This window comes from Phacochoerus africanus, chromosome 5, assembly GCF_016906955.1.
Source record: "Phacochoerus africanus isolate WHEZ1 chromosome 5, ROS_Pafr_v1, whole genome shotgun sequence".
Taxonomy (NCBI): domain Eukaryota; kingdom Metazoa; phylum Chordata; class Mammalia; order Artiodactyla; family Suidae; genus Phacochoerus; species Phacochoerus africanus.
Window position 1 is genome coordinate 18,732,586 of NC_062548.1, and position 13,947 is coordinate 18,746,532.

General features: G+C 48.3%; 1 protein-coding gene across 6 annotated transcripts in view; it reads right to left on the minus strand.

The window, feature by feature from the left end:
* Nucleotides 1–27: 27 nt before the first annotated feature.
* SRCAP (Snf2 related CREBBP activator protein) overlaps nucleotides 28–13,947 on the minus strand; it is a 39,386-nt gene continuing 25,466 nt past the window's right edge. For 4 of the 6 annotated variants that reach the window (XM_047780016.1, XM_047780013.1, XM_047780015.1 and 1 more), the window contains 9 exons: nucleotides 10,950–11,215; nucleotides 10,611–10,813; nucleotides 6,809–6,978; nucleotides 6,452–6,648; nucleotides 5,961–6,075; nucleotides 5,599–5,718; nucleotides 3,464–3,658; nucleotides 3,228–3,311; nucleotides 28–3,119 (listed from right to left, as the gene is read on the minus strand). In XM_047780016.1, coding sequence (XP_047635972.1) covers nucleotides 435–3,119; nucleotides 3,228–3,311; nucleotides 3,464–3,658; nucleotides 5,599–5,718; nucleotides 5,961–6,075; nucleotides 6,452–6,648; nucleotides 6,809–6,978; nucleotides 10,611–10,813; nucleotides 10,950–11,215 — 4,035 coding nt within the window. In that variant the 3' untranslated portion in view covers nucleotides 28–434. The remainder of the gene's footprint in view (nucleotides 3,120–3,227; nucleotides 3,312–3,463; nucleotides 3,659–5,598; nucleotides 5,719–5,960; nucleotides 6,076–6,451; nucleotides 6,649–6,808; nucleotides 6,979–10,610; nucleotides 10,814–10,949; nucleotides 11,216–13,947) is intronic. The other 2 variants (XM_047780017.1, XM_047780018.1) reach the window with 2 other exon arrangements.

Genomic DNA, 13,947 nt, shown 5'->3' on the forward strand with positions numbered 1-13,947 from the left:
AGAAAATCAGAAGCCTCCTTACGCGGATGCTCATACAGAAACTAAGTTTATTATTTTTTCTTCTTAAAAAAAAGAAAAAGAAAAAAGGAAAAAAAAAACTCATTGTAGAGAGAAGCCCCTCCCCCTTCCCCTAAGGGTGGGGGGCTGTGAAAGATAGCTGGGGAATCAAGTACAAGGGGGTGGGGACAGAAACTATCTTGCCACCCTTAACACTGCCCAGCCATGTGGGGTGGAAGGGAAGGGAATATGTGAAGAGCCCCGTTTCCATGACAACCAGTTGCCTACCCCCTACTTTGGTGGAAAGGAGGGAGAGGCCCCTATGTCTCCCTGGAGGTTCCCCCCTCAAAAAACTTCAAGTAGTGGTTAACAAAATCAGGCCTGGTCATGGAGGGAGAGGGGCCATGGCAGAAAGCCGAGGTGGAGGGGCAGCCCCCTCACGTCTTGGCCTTGCGGCCTCTGTGACTAACGGTAGGGCCAGCCAAGTGCGGAGGGGCGCTGCTACGCAAGATACGCTGGTCCCCTTGGTTGGTGGCCCCACCGAGCCGACGGGGGCCAGGCCGACGGCGTGGGATCCCAACCCCTTCCTCCTCCTCACCTGAGGCCTCAGCCTCAGACTCCTCTACTGAACCTTCAGGCCCCAGGGGACTTGGGGGCTGTAGGCGGCTTCGCTTTGCCAGCCCAGGACCACCACCAGCTGGGGCCCCTGCCCGTTTGCGAGGCACCTTCTCAGTCTCTAGTGGGGGAACTAGAGACCCTGGACGCAGCCGGGTTGAGCGCAGTTTTGGAGCTAATGAGACCACAGGAGGTGTCAATTCTAACCCGCCTGGCCCACTCTCCGCTAAATCCAGGTCATCCTGAATTACAGCCACCACCATGGACCCTTCACTCTTTCGTCCCCGAATTCCCTCTGCTTCAAGCCGTAGGCGGGCCAGGCGAGTGAGGGGGCGGCTTCCATCCTCATCAGAGGAACTACCCTCACTCTCCCCCTGGCCCTGGGGTTGCCGCTGCTTCCCCAATCCACAGCTCTCAAGGACAGAACTGTCACGGTCCAAGACAGGGAGCTGGCTGGGCCGAGGTGATGGTGGGTTCTTGGGAGGTCGGCCCCGCTTCCGCTTGGGTGGGGATGTTGAAATGGTGAGAGTGGTGACAGTGCTGGCGACAGTAGCAGTGGGACAGGCTAGGAGTGGTGGGAGTGGTGGCAAGGGTGGTGGTAGCGGGAGTGGCTGTGTCCGGCTCTCTATGTTGCCATCCCCTGAGGAAATGGTCCCAGGAATGGGCAAATCTCGGGCCTTAGGGGGCCGCCCACGCCTTCTTTTCTCCACAGGTGATAGGATGATGGGCTCGGGTCTATGAATTGGCTGGGGTCCAAGAGGCTGGGGCCCAGGAATAAGCTGGGGTGCCAGGACAGGCTCCGCAACAATAAGGGTCTCAGCCCCAGGGCCTGAGTCAGCCCCATTCGTTTTTCCCTTAGAGGTGGATGAAGGTGCCTCATCCACCCCTCGCCCAGCATCTGCTGGAGACCTGTTCTTCTTGGGGGGCCTCCCCCTCCGACGTTTCACAGCAGGAGGAGTGATGGCGAGTAGTGCCCCTTCTCCATTTTCTGGGCTGCCCCCACCAGTCACCCCCAGCTCAATGCGACGGCGAGCTATGAAAGGCTGCTGGGTTGGGGTGGGCAGTGTGGATGGGGGAGCAGCTTCACAGGGACCACTGGTGGGAGGTGAGGATTCTGGCCCTGACACGCTGCGGGTAGATGGGCTTCCAGGGCTGGCACCAGTCTCAGAGACCCCAGGCACTAGGGTACTGGCAGTTCCCCGCTGCTGTCGTCGCCGCCTCACTAGTTCCTTTTCCTCTACCACAGTCACTAGCCGTCCTGGCAGCTTGCGAAGCACTTTGGGACCTGGAGGCTGCCCTGGCCGACCAGCCCCTTGACCCCTAATCTCTACATCAGCACTGGTGCGACGCCGAGGGGGCCGGGCAGGTGAAGGACCCTCAGGGGTGGAGGTGGCCGAGGATGAGGTTGATGGGGCTGCAACTTCAGCTGAAACAAGTTCCTGTGGTTTCTCTGGGGTAGAGGTTGGGGTCTGGGCCTCCACGAGCTCTTCTGAGTTCTTGTCAGCCTCCAATGACTCCTGAAGTAGCTCGTCAGATGCTGCTGAGGGCGGGAGCTCCAGCTTACTGCTCTCACTCAGACACGCGGGCACCTCCTCACCATCAGGCAGCACTGAGAGGATGGTCGCCTCGGCAGGCTCGGGCACCTCCTGCTCTTGACCGTTGGGGACGCTGCCAGCCGCCAGGGTTGGGCTAGGTGCAGAAGAGGCGAGAGAAAGGTTCTTCTCTGACATAGGCAGGATCTCAACAGCAACTGGCAACAGATCCTTAGGGGGCACAAAAGTAACTGGGGAAGTCTCGGAACTGGCCATGTCAGCCAGCTCCAGGGACTCAGTAGATGCCACTGCTTGTGCGCACAGCTCTGCCTCAGGCCCCAAGCCCAAAGGGAGGTTGGTGACTGGCGGGGAAACGGGCACAGAAGGCAGACGAAGCAGGAGAGGGCAGGAAGGAGTTAAAAGAGAAGTTTGGGCTGGAGGTGGAGTATGAGCTGGTGGAGGAGTACAGGCAGGAGGAGGAGTACAGGCAGAAGAACAAGAGGGAGGTATCTGTGCAGAAGGAAGCGGGGGGGAAGGCAAGATATGGACAGGAAGCATAGTTATTGGATTTGGGGTTGAAATGGGGATGGGGGCAGAGACGGGAACAGGGATTGGGGCAGGAATTGCAACAGGAGCTGAAGCTGGAGTGGGTCGAGGCCTAGGTGCTGGCCGGGGAACTCGGTCCCTGGCAGGGCTGCAGCGGGGGGGTGTGGAGGTGCTGCGGGTATGATGGGTGGATGTGACAGGAGTGTGGTTTGCCCCTTGAGTCTCAGCCCGGGCTCCACGAAGACGCTCACTGACGCGAGTCCCTGGCCTTTCAGGGGCTTTGGCCTTCTTACTGCGCCGGTGGCCGCCTCCACCAGTCCCACAGGAAACCTCATCCCCAGCCCCTGGCCCCTCCTCCTCCTCTTGGGGTAGGCGGAACACCTCCTCCTTGGCTTGGTCCAGATCCTTGCGAGCAGCTTCCACTTGCTCCTACCAACAACAGAGCCCAAGGAGTGATCAGAGGGAGGCAAGCAGCACAGGGAGTGGGCTGAAAGCACCCACTTTCCACTTCTATCCCCACTCCCCAGAAATACTCACTTCTGCCTGCTTGAGCTCCTCTCGGCTCACCTCCTCCAACGAGGCTTCCAGGAATTTCATGGCATAGCGTTCAATGGGAGTCAGCTGTGGGGAAGAGCAGTGGTGATGAACATAGGGACCTGGTACTCAGGGCGCATCACCCTTGTTTATCTTCACCAGGGAAGACAGAGGGGCACAGAGCCCAAAGGAAGGAACTATGGTAGGTGAGGTTGAGAACTGATGGATCTGACACTGACCTGTTCCACAAGGGCAGCAATTTCCTGCTCAGCCCGGGACATCTCCTCATCCTCAGCCCCAGGCCGACCAGCCTCCTCTCCCTCACCAGCAGGAAACCCATCATTCTCATTGAATTCTGCAAGCTCAGCCACCTGTTCAGCCTTGGCCTGGGTGGCTGCACGGATATCCTCTTCATCCTCTGCCCGACACAATGCCTATGAGAGTGTGGAGAAGAAAAACCATGAGAATTAAAGAACTTTACATCCTGTAATTTGATTCTGGCAAATGTTTGAGGCCAATTTTATACCAAGCCAGGTTAACATCAGAACTCAACACTTGGGAGTTTCTGTCATGGCTCAGAGGTAACGAACCCGACTTGTATCCATGAGGATACAGGTCCAATCCCTGGCCTCACTCAGTAGGTTAAGGATCTGGTGTTGCCCTGAGCTGTGGTATAGCTCGCAGACACGGCTTGGGTCTGGCGTTGCTGTGGCTGTGGTGTAGGCTAGCAGCTACAGCTCCGATTTGACCCCTAGCTTGGGAACCTCCATATGACACCAAAAAACAAAAGCCAAAAAACAAAAAGCAGTCCCAAGGAGTTAATGGTGTGGTACAACAGGATCGGCAGCCTCTCTGGAGCACTGAGTCACAGGTTCCATCCCCAGCCTGGCAGAGCAGGTTAAGGATCCAGTTGCTGCAGCAGAGGTCGCCAACTGTGGCTCAGATCTGATCCCTGGCCTGGAAACATCACATTGTGTAGGGTGGCCAAAAAAAAAAAAGAAAAAAACAACAACAGTCCCCAAAATTCTGAATACAAAAAGATCCGCAATTCTTTTTTGCACTGAGATGCTTCATGGTATCAGACTAACTACATCTGATCATTCCCCTGAGATGACTAGCCAGGCAGATCACACCAAAGTCACTGAAGGAAACAGCCTAGAGCATGAGAGGAAGACACCTGGAAAGGAAAAACTTCTCCATGATAATCTACACCTGCATTTCCTCAACCATTTGTATACTTCTAAAAAAAAAAAAAAAAAACACATATGCCCAGACCCCACCCCTCAAAATCATAATTTACTAAATTGTGAGATAGAGCCCAAGAACCAATCTTTTGGAAAGCTTTCCAAGTGATTTTAATATATATCAGTGTTTGAGAAATGAAGAGTTTTACATCATATACAAAGTATTTCCTTATATCCACTATGTCATTTAACCTTTAGTTATTTCCTCCTCATTTAAGATTTCAGAAAAGTGGAATATGATACTCAGAAGATTAACTGGGGTTGGCTTAACAAACATAATCATTAAGAAGCACTACTGGGAGTTCCCGTCATGGCGCAGCGGAAATGAATCCGACTAGGAACCATGAGGTTGCGGGTTCGATCCCTGGCCTCACTCAGTGGGTCAAGGATCTGGCATTGCTGTGAGCTGTGGTGTAGGTTGTAGACACGGCTCTGGCACAGGCCGGCAGCTGTAGCTCCGACTGGACCCCTAGCCTGAGAACCTCCACATTCCGCAGGTGCAGCTCTAAAAAGCAAAAAAAAAAAGAAGCACTACTGGGAAGTTCCCACTGTGGTTCAGTGGGTTAAGATCCCAAGGTTGTCTCTGTGATAATGCAGGTTCGATCCCTGGCCTTCCTCACTTAAGGATCTGGTGTTGCCACAAGCTGTGGCATAGGTCACAGATGTAGCTTGGATCCAGTGTTGCCATGGTTGTGGTGTAGGCCTCAGCTATAGCTCCAATCTGACCCCTAGCCTGGGAACTTTCACACACTGCAGGTGTGGAAAAAGAAAAAAAAAAGCACTATTGAGAGTTCCCTTGGGATGCAGCAGGTTAAGGATCTAGTGCTGTCACTGCAGTGGCATGGGTTTGATCCCTGGCCTGGGAACTTCTGTGAGCTGTGGGTGTGGCAAAAAAAAAAAAAAAAGTAGAATCACTACTGGAATGCAAACCTGGATCTGAGAACTCCAAATCCTGTTCTCTGTGAAATCATGTGAGCCAATCAATAAGCAATTTACTCACAACTATCAAAGGACAACTGTAATCTGAGAAGCAGGAGGAACAGTTCTCTCTTCCTTTGACAAGCTCAACAGACTGAGAAACAACACAAAATGTAACCATTTGCTCTAAAAACTGCTCCCTCTTTTGTCACCTGCTCGAGGATATGGGTCTGCTTGCTGGCCACAGTCTCTTCCTCATCTTCTGGGGCAGAGGGTACAGATGAGCCAGACGGCTCCTCCAGAGGCATATCAAACAGCTCTCGGATGGTCTGCTTTGGAAAAAACATAAAAAAGGTATCAGAGCCGATGGAATGCTGGTCCCAGGTCTACACCTATGAGACTGATAGCTCTTAGTAGTATCAGAAGCACCACTGGTTGAAGAGGTAGACCTGTGGAGGCCAAAGCATCTGTTTTTTTTTGGTTTTTTTTTCTCCAAACCATCCTTTTTAATAAACAGTAGTAACTCCTACAGCCATTTCAGTTTTCTCCTGCACAGACTTGAAAATCTTAGTACCTGTTTAAAATAGGCTGTAGTGAAGTTGCCTCCCTCAATAGCCATGTCTCCCAACATTCTCTTCTGATTTGCCTTTTTTAGGATGTTCTCCTCCACTGTCCGTTCACTGATAAGCCTAGGGAGTGATGAAGGACATGTGTAAACAGCCAAATATATCAATAAAACCCTATCGGAGTTCCCGTCATGGCGCAGTGGTTAACGAATCCGACTAGGAACCATGAGGTTGTGGGTTCGGTCCCTGCCCTTGCTCAGTGGGTTAACGATCCGGCGTTGCCGTGAGCTGTGGTGTAGGTTGCAGACGAAGCTCGGATCCCACGTTGCTGTGGCTCTGGCGTAGGCCAGTGGCTACAGCTCCGATTAGACCCCTAGCCTGGGAACCTCCATATGCCGCGGGAGCGGCCCAAAGAAATAGCAAAAAAAAGACAAAAATAAAAAAATAAAAAAAACCCTATCAACAAGGGAAAGTAAGGTGAAGAGAGACGAGGCAATACCTATATATGTGGACATCTCGAGTCTGGCCAATTCGGTGACAGCGATCCTGGGCCTGAGCATCCATGGTAGGATTCCAGTCACTATCGTAAAAAACGACAGTATCTGCCCCTGTCAGGTTCACGCCCACACCCCCACTTCGAGTTGAAAGGATGAAGCAGAATATGCGTTTGTCTGCATTGAATCGTTCCATCAATGCCTAGAGGACAAGGAAAAAAAAGACAGTATTGGGAGATAAATGCCCAAAACAGACCAAGGCTTATTAGTTCACTCCTTAGAGCCTTCCTAGGACTCCAAGGCCTGGAAAAAGGAGACAGAAGCTCCAGCGAGACTCTAAAGGCTATAGATGCCTGGGTTACCTGTCTCTGTTCAACTCTAGTAGACCCATCCAGACGCAAGTAGAGGTGGCCATGGTAGGTGAGAAACTGCTCCAATACATCCAGCATTCGGGTCATCTGGGTGAATATGAGCACCCGGTGGCCCTCTGCCTTGAGCTGTCGCAATAGCACTGCCAACGTCTGCAACTTTCCTGAAGAGATATGAAGGGGTACAGAGCCAGCTATAAGCTCAAATGGGATGAACACTTAGCACTAGAAGGCTATAGAGTTGAAAGGTAAAGTTTTAGGCCAGGGTTTCAATTAACTTAGATCAAAAATATTTAACTTTAGGAGTTCCTCTCTGGCTCGGAGGAAATGAATCTGACTAGCATCCATGAGGACGCAGGTTTTATACCTTGCCTTGCTCAGTGGGTTAAGGATCCGGCGTTGTCGTGAGCTGTGGTGTAGGTTGCAGGCGTGGCTCAGATCCCATGTTGCTGTGGCTGTGGTGTAGGCCAGCAGCTACAGCTCCGGTTTGACCCCTAGCCTGGGAACCTCCATATGCCACTGGTGCAGCCATGAAAAGACGAAAAAAAAAATTTTCAACTTTATATATCTTCTTCCCTTAAGGGTTCTCCCTCTTCAGTCTGCTCCTGCTGTTGCTCTGACTTCCTTAAATCTAACTAGGGGCAGGGTAATACAGGCTCTCAAGGGGAAGAAAAGAAATCCTCAACGGCGTATGAGCAAGAGATCTTTTTCTTTTTTCTTTTTGCTTTTTAGGGCTACACCCATGGTAATTTGGAGGCTAGGGGTTCAATTGGAGCTACAGCTGCCAGCCTACACCATAGCCACAGCAATGCAGGATTCGAGCCGAGTCTGCAACCTACACCACAGCTCATGGTGACACCAGATCCTTAACCCACTGAGCGAAGCCAGGGATCGAACTAGAAACCTCATGGCTCCTAGTTGGGTCCATTTCCACTGAGCCACAACAGGAACTCCTGAACAACAGATCTTTAACTACTACACTGAAAGTGAAACAAGAACAGATTCACAGGATAAACATCAACATATCTGCTGATGTCATAGCTTAAAGATGAAGATGGAAGGTCACTAAGGAGAGAATCTCAGAAGAAGATCTTATGAGGTCATCTAGCTCAAGCTTCCATCAAACACAAAAATAACTTCTGTAACGTTTTTCTTTCTTTTTGTAGAACCATACCTGCGGCATACGGAAGTTCCCAGGCTAGGTGTCGAACTGGAACTGCAGCTACTAGCCTATACCACAGCCACAGCAACATGGGATCCAAGCCACATCTGCGACCTACACCACAGCTCACAGCAATGTCAGACACCCAACCTACTGAGTGAGACCAGGGATTGAACCCACATCCTCATGTATACTAGGTGGATTCGATTCTGGTGAGCCACAACGGGAACTCCATCCATAACATTTCTAATTAAACCACTTCAAACACTTAACGAGTCATCTATTCTAAAGGGTTCCAAATGTTATAACATTATTGTTTTTGTTTTTTTTACTGAACACATATTAATAACAACTCTTTCTTATATTCTAAGACATTTAAGAAATCATCAAACATGTTATTATAGAAACACCTGTGCAGAGTTGTGGCAGAAACTATTCATTACTGTCCAACAGCCATTCTTGGTTAACAGAACCCGATTAACGCTGTGGACACCTGGCAGAGATCCTTGATCCCAGGGAAGGCCCACCCCAAACCAAAACCGCAAGATGAATCATTATTGGTCTAAGCCACAGTTCCTCTTTGCCATATCCCTTTGTCAGTGATTGCTCTAGGGATGGGCATATGGCCCAATGTGAGCCAATGAGTTTTTGACTCAATGTCAAATGAAAGGGCTTTCTTTCCCAGAGAAAAAAAATGAAAGGTTTGCTAGAAATGTTTGTCTCAACCCTTTGTTTCCTGCTTGGAGAATTGCTGTGCTCCCTGGAGTTATAGCAGCCATCTTAACACCATGAAGAAATAACCACGCAAGGAGTTCCCATTGTGGCTCAGTGGTTAACGAATCCGACTAGGAACCACGAGGATGTAAGTTCGAAACCCTGGCCTTGCTCAGTGGGTTAAGGATCTGGCGTTGCCGCGAACTGTAGTATAGGTTGCAGACGAGGCTCAGATCCCTTGTTGCTGTGGCTCTGGCATAGGCCAGTGGCTACAGCTCCAATTAGACCCCTAGCCTGGGAAACTCCATATGCCTCAGGAGCGTCCCTAGAAAAGGCAAAAAGACAAAAAAAAAAAAAGCCACCCATGCGAATGAAAAGATAAAAGCTGGAGTTCCTACTCTGCTGCAGTGGGTTAAGGATCTGATGTTGTCTCTGCAGCAGCTTGAGACTCTGCTGAGGCGCAGGTTCAATCCCCAGCCCTGCACAGTAGGTTTAGGATTCAGCATGGCCCCAGCTGAGGCAAAGATCATAACTGAGGCCCGGATTTGATCCCTGGGCCAGGAACTTCCACATGCCATGGGTAAGACCAAAAAAAAAGAGAAAGAGGAGTTCCCGTCATTGTGGCACAGAAACAATCCGACTAAGAACCATGAGGTTGCGGGTTCAATCCCTGGCCTCGCTCATTGGGTTAAGGATCCGGCGTTGCCGTGAGCTGTGGTGTAGGGCACAGACTCGGCTAGGACCTGGCGTTGCTATAGCTGTGGCATAGACAGGCAGCAACAGCTCCAATTAGACCCCTAACCTGGGAACCTCCATATGCCACTGGTGTCGCCCTGAAAAGACAAAAAAAAGACAATAAATAAATAAGCAAACAAAAGAGAGAGAGATAAAAGCTCAGGATGGCCTGTGGAAATCCTGGATCCATGAAGACACCACTAAGCTGTTAAACCAGCCCTTTATACTCCATTCTCAGCATTTCTCATTAAGTAAACAATAAATGATCTTGTGGTTTAAGCCACTTTTGGTTGGTATTCTGTGACTTGTAGCCAAATTGATTCTAACCAAAAGTCTTTTCCCAAAGCAAAAGGTACTAAATATTTACTGTGTACCACCTCATGGCTTTCCCCATAACTCTGACAACTCCATGCTGTGGTATCTCATTTGCCATTACATCTCCAACTATTAGTATGTGATGGTCACAACATAATCACTGAATATACTGAGTTCAGCACACATTTTCAACTTTCATCAAATTCATGAATGCAAAGAATCTATCATAAGGCCTACACTTCTCCATCCTACCTGTAGGCATAACCTAAAAGAATTACCTGGAGTTCATGTTGTGGCTCAGAGGTTAACGAACCCAACTAGCATCCATGAGGATGCCGGTTCGATCCCTGGCCTTGGTGAGTGGGTTAAGGATCTGGTGTTGCCATGAGCTATGGTATAGGTCGCAGATGTGGCTCAGATCTGGCATTGCTGTGACTGTGGCATAGGCCGGCAGGTGGAGCTCCAATTCGACCCCTAGCCTGGGAACCTCCAAATGCTGCAGGTGTAGCCCTAAAAAGATAAAAGACAAAAAATCAAAAGGAAAAAAAAAATTACCTAAGGAGCTCCTGCTGTGGCATCGTGGATTAAGAATCTGACTGCAGTGCCTCAGGTCCCTGGGATCTAGCACTGCTGCTGCTGAGAGGCTCAGATTTGACACCTGACCCAGAACTTTCATGAGCCATGGGTACAGCCATTATAAATAAATAAATAAATAAATAAATAAATGTGTGCACATGTATGTGTACTAAAAAAGTTATCTAATGTTTAATGAAATCCACAGAGACCTTATGTACAGCATCCCTTTGATATAAGTCATGCTACTAAGATAAGAAAAAAGGTCAAGGGACCTCCACTGGCTAATGAACTCACCGCAATCATACTGGATGAGCCTCAAGTCAGGGAACTGGGTGCGCATGTTACACACAATACGGTGCAAAGGACGAGCCCGTGGCCAGAGCTCACAGGCCAATTGCTCTTGGAAGGCTGCCTGACGTGGGGCCAGCCAAGGAGGTGGGTGGCAGGCATGCAGGGAAGGGGGAGGTGCCTCCACAGGAGGCATGACAAAGATGAACCTATAAAAAGAAGAAGGCAAGTAGTATATATGGAATTCTGAAAGGCCCCAGAAATTAGCACCTTTACCAGCCCTAACCACTATATCCACTCAGAGGCCCCAAGACCCACTTCCCATTAGCACTTAGCCCTGCCAACCTCTCAATGATTTCTGACAGCTGGTCTAGTCGTTGCTGGGGAAACAGTACAGCCTGGCGGGCAGCCTCGGTATAAGTCCAAAAGGTGGGGTGGCTGGGGCCAGGAGAACGAGGGCCGATGGGGCTGGCAACAGGTTGGGGCAGGGTACAGAAATCCAGGACTTCAGTCCCATACACGGGTGCCAGGGCCCCATGAGCCTCACTAAGTTGGAAAATCCGTTCCAGGCGCTCAGACCGCTGCTGTTTCCGCTTTTCCTCCAGAGAGTCCTGAGGATGAGAGGAGAAACACAGAAAAAGTAATCAGCGTCCTTATAAAAAACTGGCATTTCCTCCCAGAATTAAACATTACCTATGGAAACCAATAAACTTAAAAAAAAAAAAAACCCACTATTTTAGTTTTTCAAACTGTCATTAATAAGAGTGATTCCTTTCACAATGTTATACGAAATAACCTCTCTGTAAGAGAAACCTGAACTTCCCTGTATGCTACCAAAGTAGATCCCTCTATATTCAAAATTAAGATCCATATTTTTGGAGTTCTTGTCGTGGCTCAGCAATAACAAATCTGACTAGGATCCATGAGGATCCAGGTTCGATCCCTGACCTTGCTCAGTGGGTTAAGGATCCAGCGTTGCTGTGGCTGTGGTATAGGCCCACAGCTGCAGCTCAGGTTCAACCCCTAGCCTGGGACCTTCCACATGCTGTAGGTGCAGCCCTGAAAAGCAAAAAACATCCATATATTCGAAAGCTTATAGAATGGATGATTTGTGAGAATTTTCCCATATAACACTTAACTGCAGAATATCCAAACTAATTTTTCTTCCTGCAGTAGATTCAAAACAATTATTAAAATCCCGCCAGGATACAGAGGGGCTAATCAAACCCACAGCAGGTTTCTGCCAAAGGCCAGACTGGGATGGGTAGGATGGGAATAGCTAACCAGATGCTTGGGTACCATCACCCTGAGAGAGAAAATGGGAGTGCCCTGGCTGACAAAAATCTGTGTCATCTTGACCCAATCTTTTCTCATCTTTGTGATTCCAGTTTCACAGGAACCTCCTCTTTTTCGCAGCACTTAGCACACTTAAGTTTTACAGCTGCATGACTCTATCTTCTACCCACTAAGCTGTAAGCCCCATATAACGTGAACTTATCTAATTTTTTAATGTAATCACCTAGCTCAGTACCTGGCACAAGGTAGGCTCTCAATAAATATGCTATTAAAATGAACAAATAATGAAGGAGACTGGACCAAGAAATGGTCCTGAAAAGAAGCAGTGACCCAAATCTCCCTTCCTGACTACTACCTTAAGATTGACTTCTTGGCTCCTGGTGATTAAGTGAGGAAGGAAAGCATTCTAGCAGAAGAAAAACATCACTAAGGCCAGCTCTCCAAAGTAGTGGCAAAGCAGAAAACATCTGCAAATCCATGTATCTGAGAAAGGACCTGTATTCAGAATAAAGAACTCCTACAGGAGTTCCCATTGTGCCCAAGCAGAAATGAACCTGACTAGGATCCATGAGGACGTGAGTTCAATCCCTGGCCTCACTCAGTGGGTCGGGAATCTGGAGTTGCCACGAGCTGTGGTGTAGGTTGCAGGCACGGCTCGCATCCAGCGTTGCTATGGGTGTGGCTTAGGCCAGCAGCTGCAGCTCCAATTTGACCCCTGGCCTAGAAACTTCCATATACTACAGGGATGGCCGCAAAAAGGAAAAAAAAAAAAAAAAAAAAAAAACTCCTACAACTCAATACTCAGAAGGAATAAAATAAAACTCAATTAAAAAAGGTAAAGGGGAGTTCCCTTTGCGGCTCAGCAGTTAACAAACCCAACTAGGATGCGTGAGGATGCAGGTTCTATCCCTGGCCTCGCTCAGTGGGTTAAGGATCTGGTGTTGCCGTGAGCTGTGGTGTAGGTTGCAGATGCAGCTTGGATCCTGCACTGGTGGCTATGGTGTAGGCCAGCGGCAATAGCTCTGATTTGACCCCTAGCCTGGGAACCTCCATATACTACCAGTGTGGCCCTAAAATAGCTAAAAAAACAAAAACAAACAAAAAAAACAAAACAAAAAACCCAAAAAGGCAAAGGATCTAAACAGACATTTCTTCAAAGAAGATAAACAAAAGGCCAATAACTACTGAACAGATGCTCAACATCATTAGTCATCAGGAAAATTCAAATCAAAACCACAAGATACCACTTCATACCCACTAGAATGAATATTATAATAAAAAAGACAGTAAGTTTTTGGCAAAGATGTATAAAACCTAGAACCCTTAACAAGCTGCTAGTGGAAATGTAAAATGGTACAGTCACTTTGGAAAACAGTTTGGCAGTTCATCAGAAAGTCAAACACAGTTAGCATAACCCAGCAATTCCAATCCTAAATTTACATCTGCCATAACGGTAAACATGAGAAGATACAAAGTCTTACACACAAATGTTCACAGCAGCATTATTTATAACAGACAAAAAAGTAGTAACAATCCAAATGTTCCCCCATCAACTGATGAATAGATATATGTGGTATATTTGTACAATGGAATATTATTCAACAATAAAATTAACGAAGTACCAATATACATTATATATTTGTCTCAATATCAGATAAATATCACTCAAAAACATTAGGTTGAAAGAAACCAGACACAAAAGACTATATGTTATATGATTCCACAGATTAATCTATAGAGACAAAAAAGCAGATTAGTGATTACATAGAGCTGGAAGGCATGGAAAGGTTTTGGGATGATGGCTAAGGAGGTGGGGTTTCTTTGTAGGGCCATAAAAATATTCTAAAGTTGATTATGGTCATGGTTGCACAACCCCAAATATACTAAAAGCCAATTAATTGTACAGTTTAAATGAGTGAATTATATGTATGTGATTTATATGTCAAATGGTATAAAGAAAAAAACAGTGTCAAGAGGCTGATACCTACTTGCAGAGCAATGAAAATTTAGCAAAGACCATGAGGTTGCACTCTTGGGCTAGGATCTA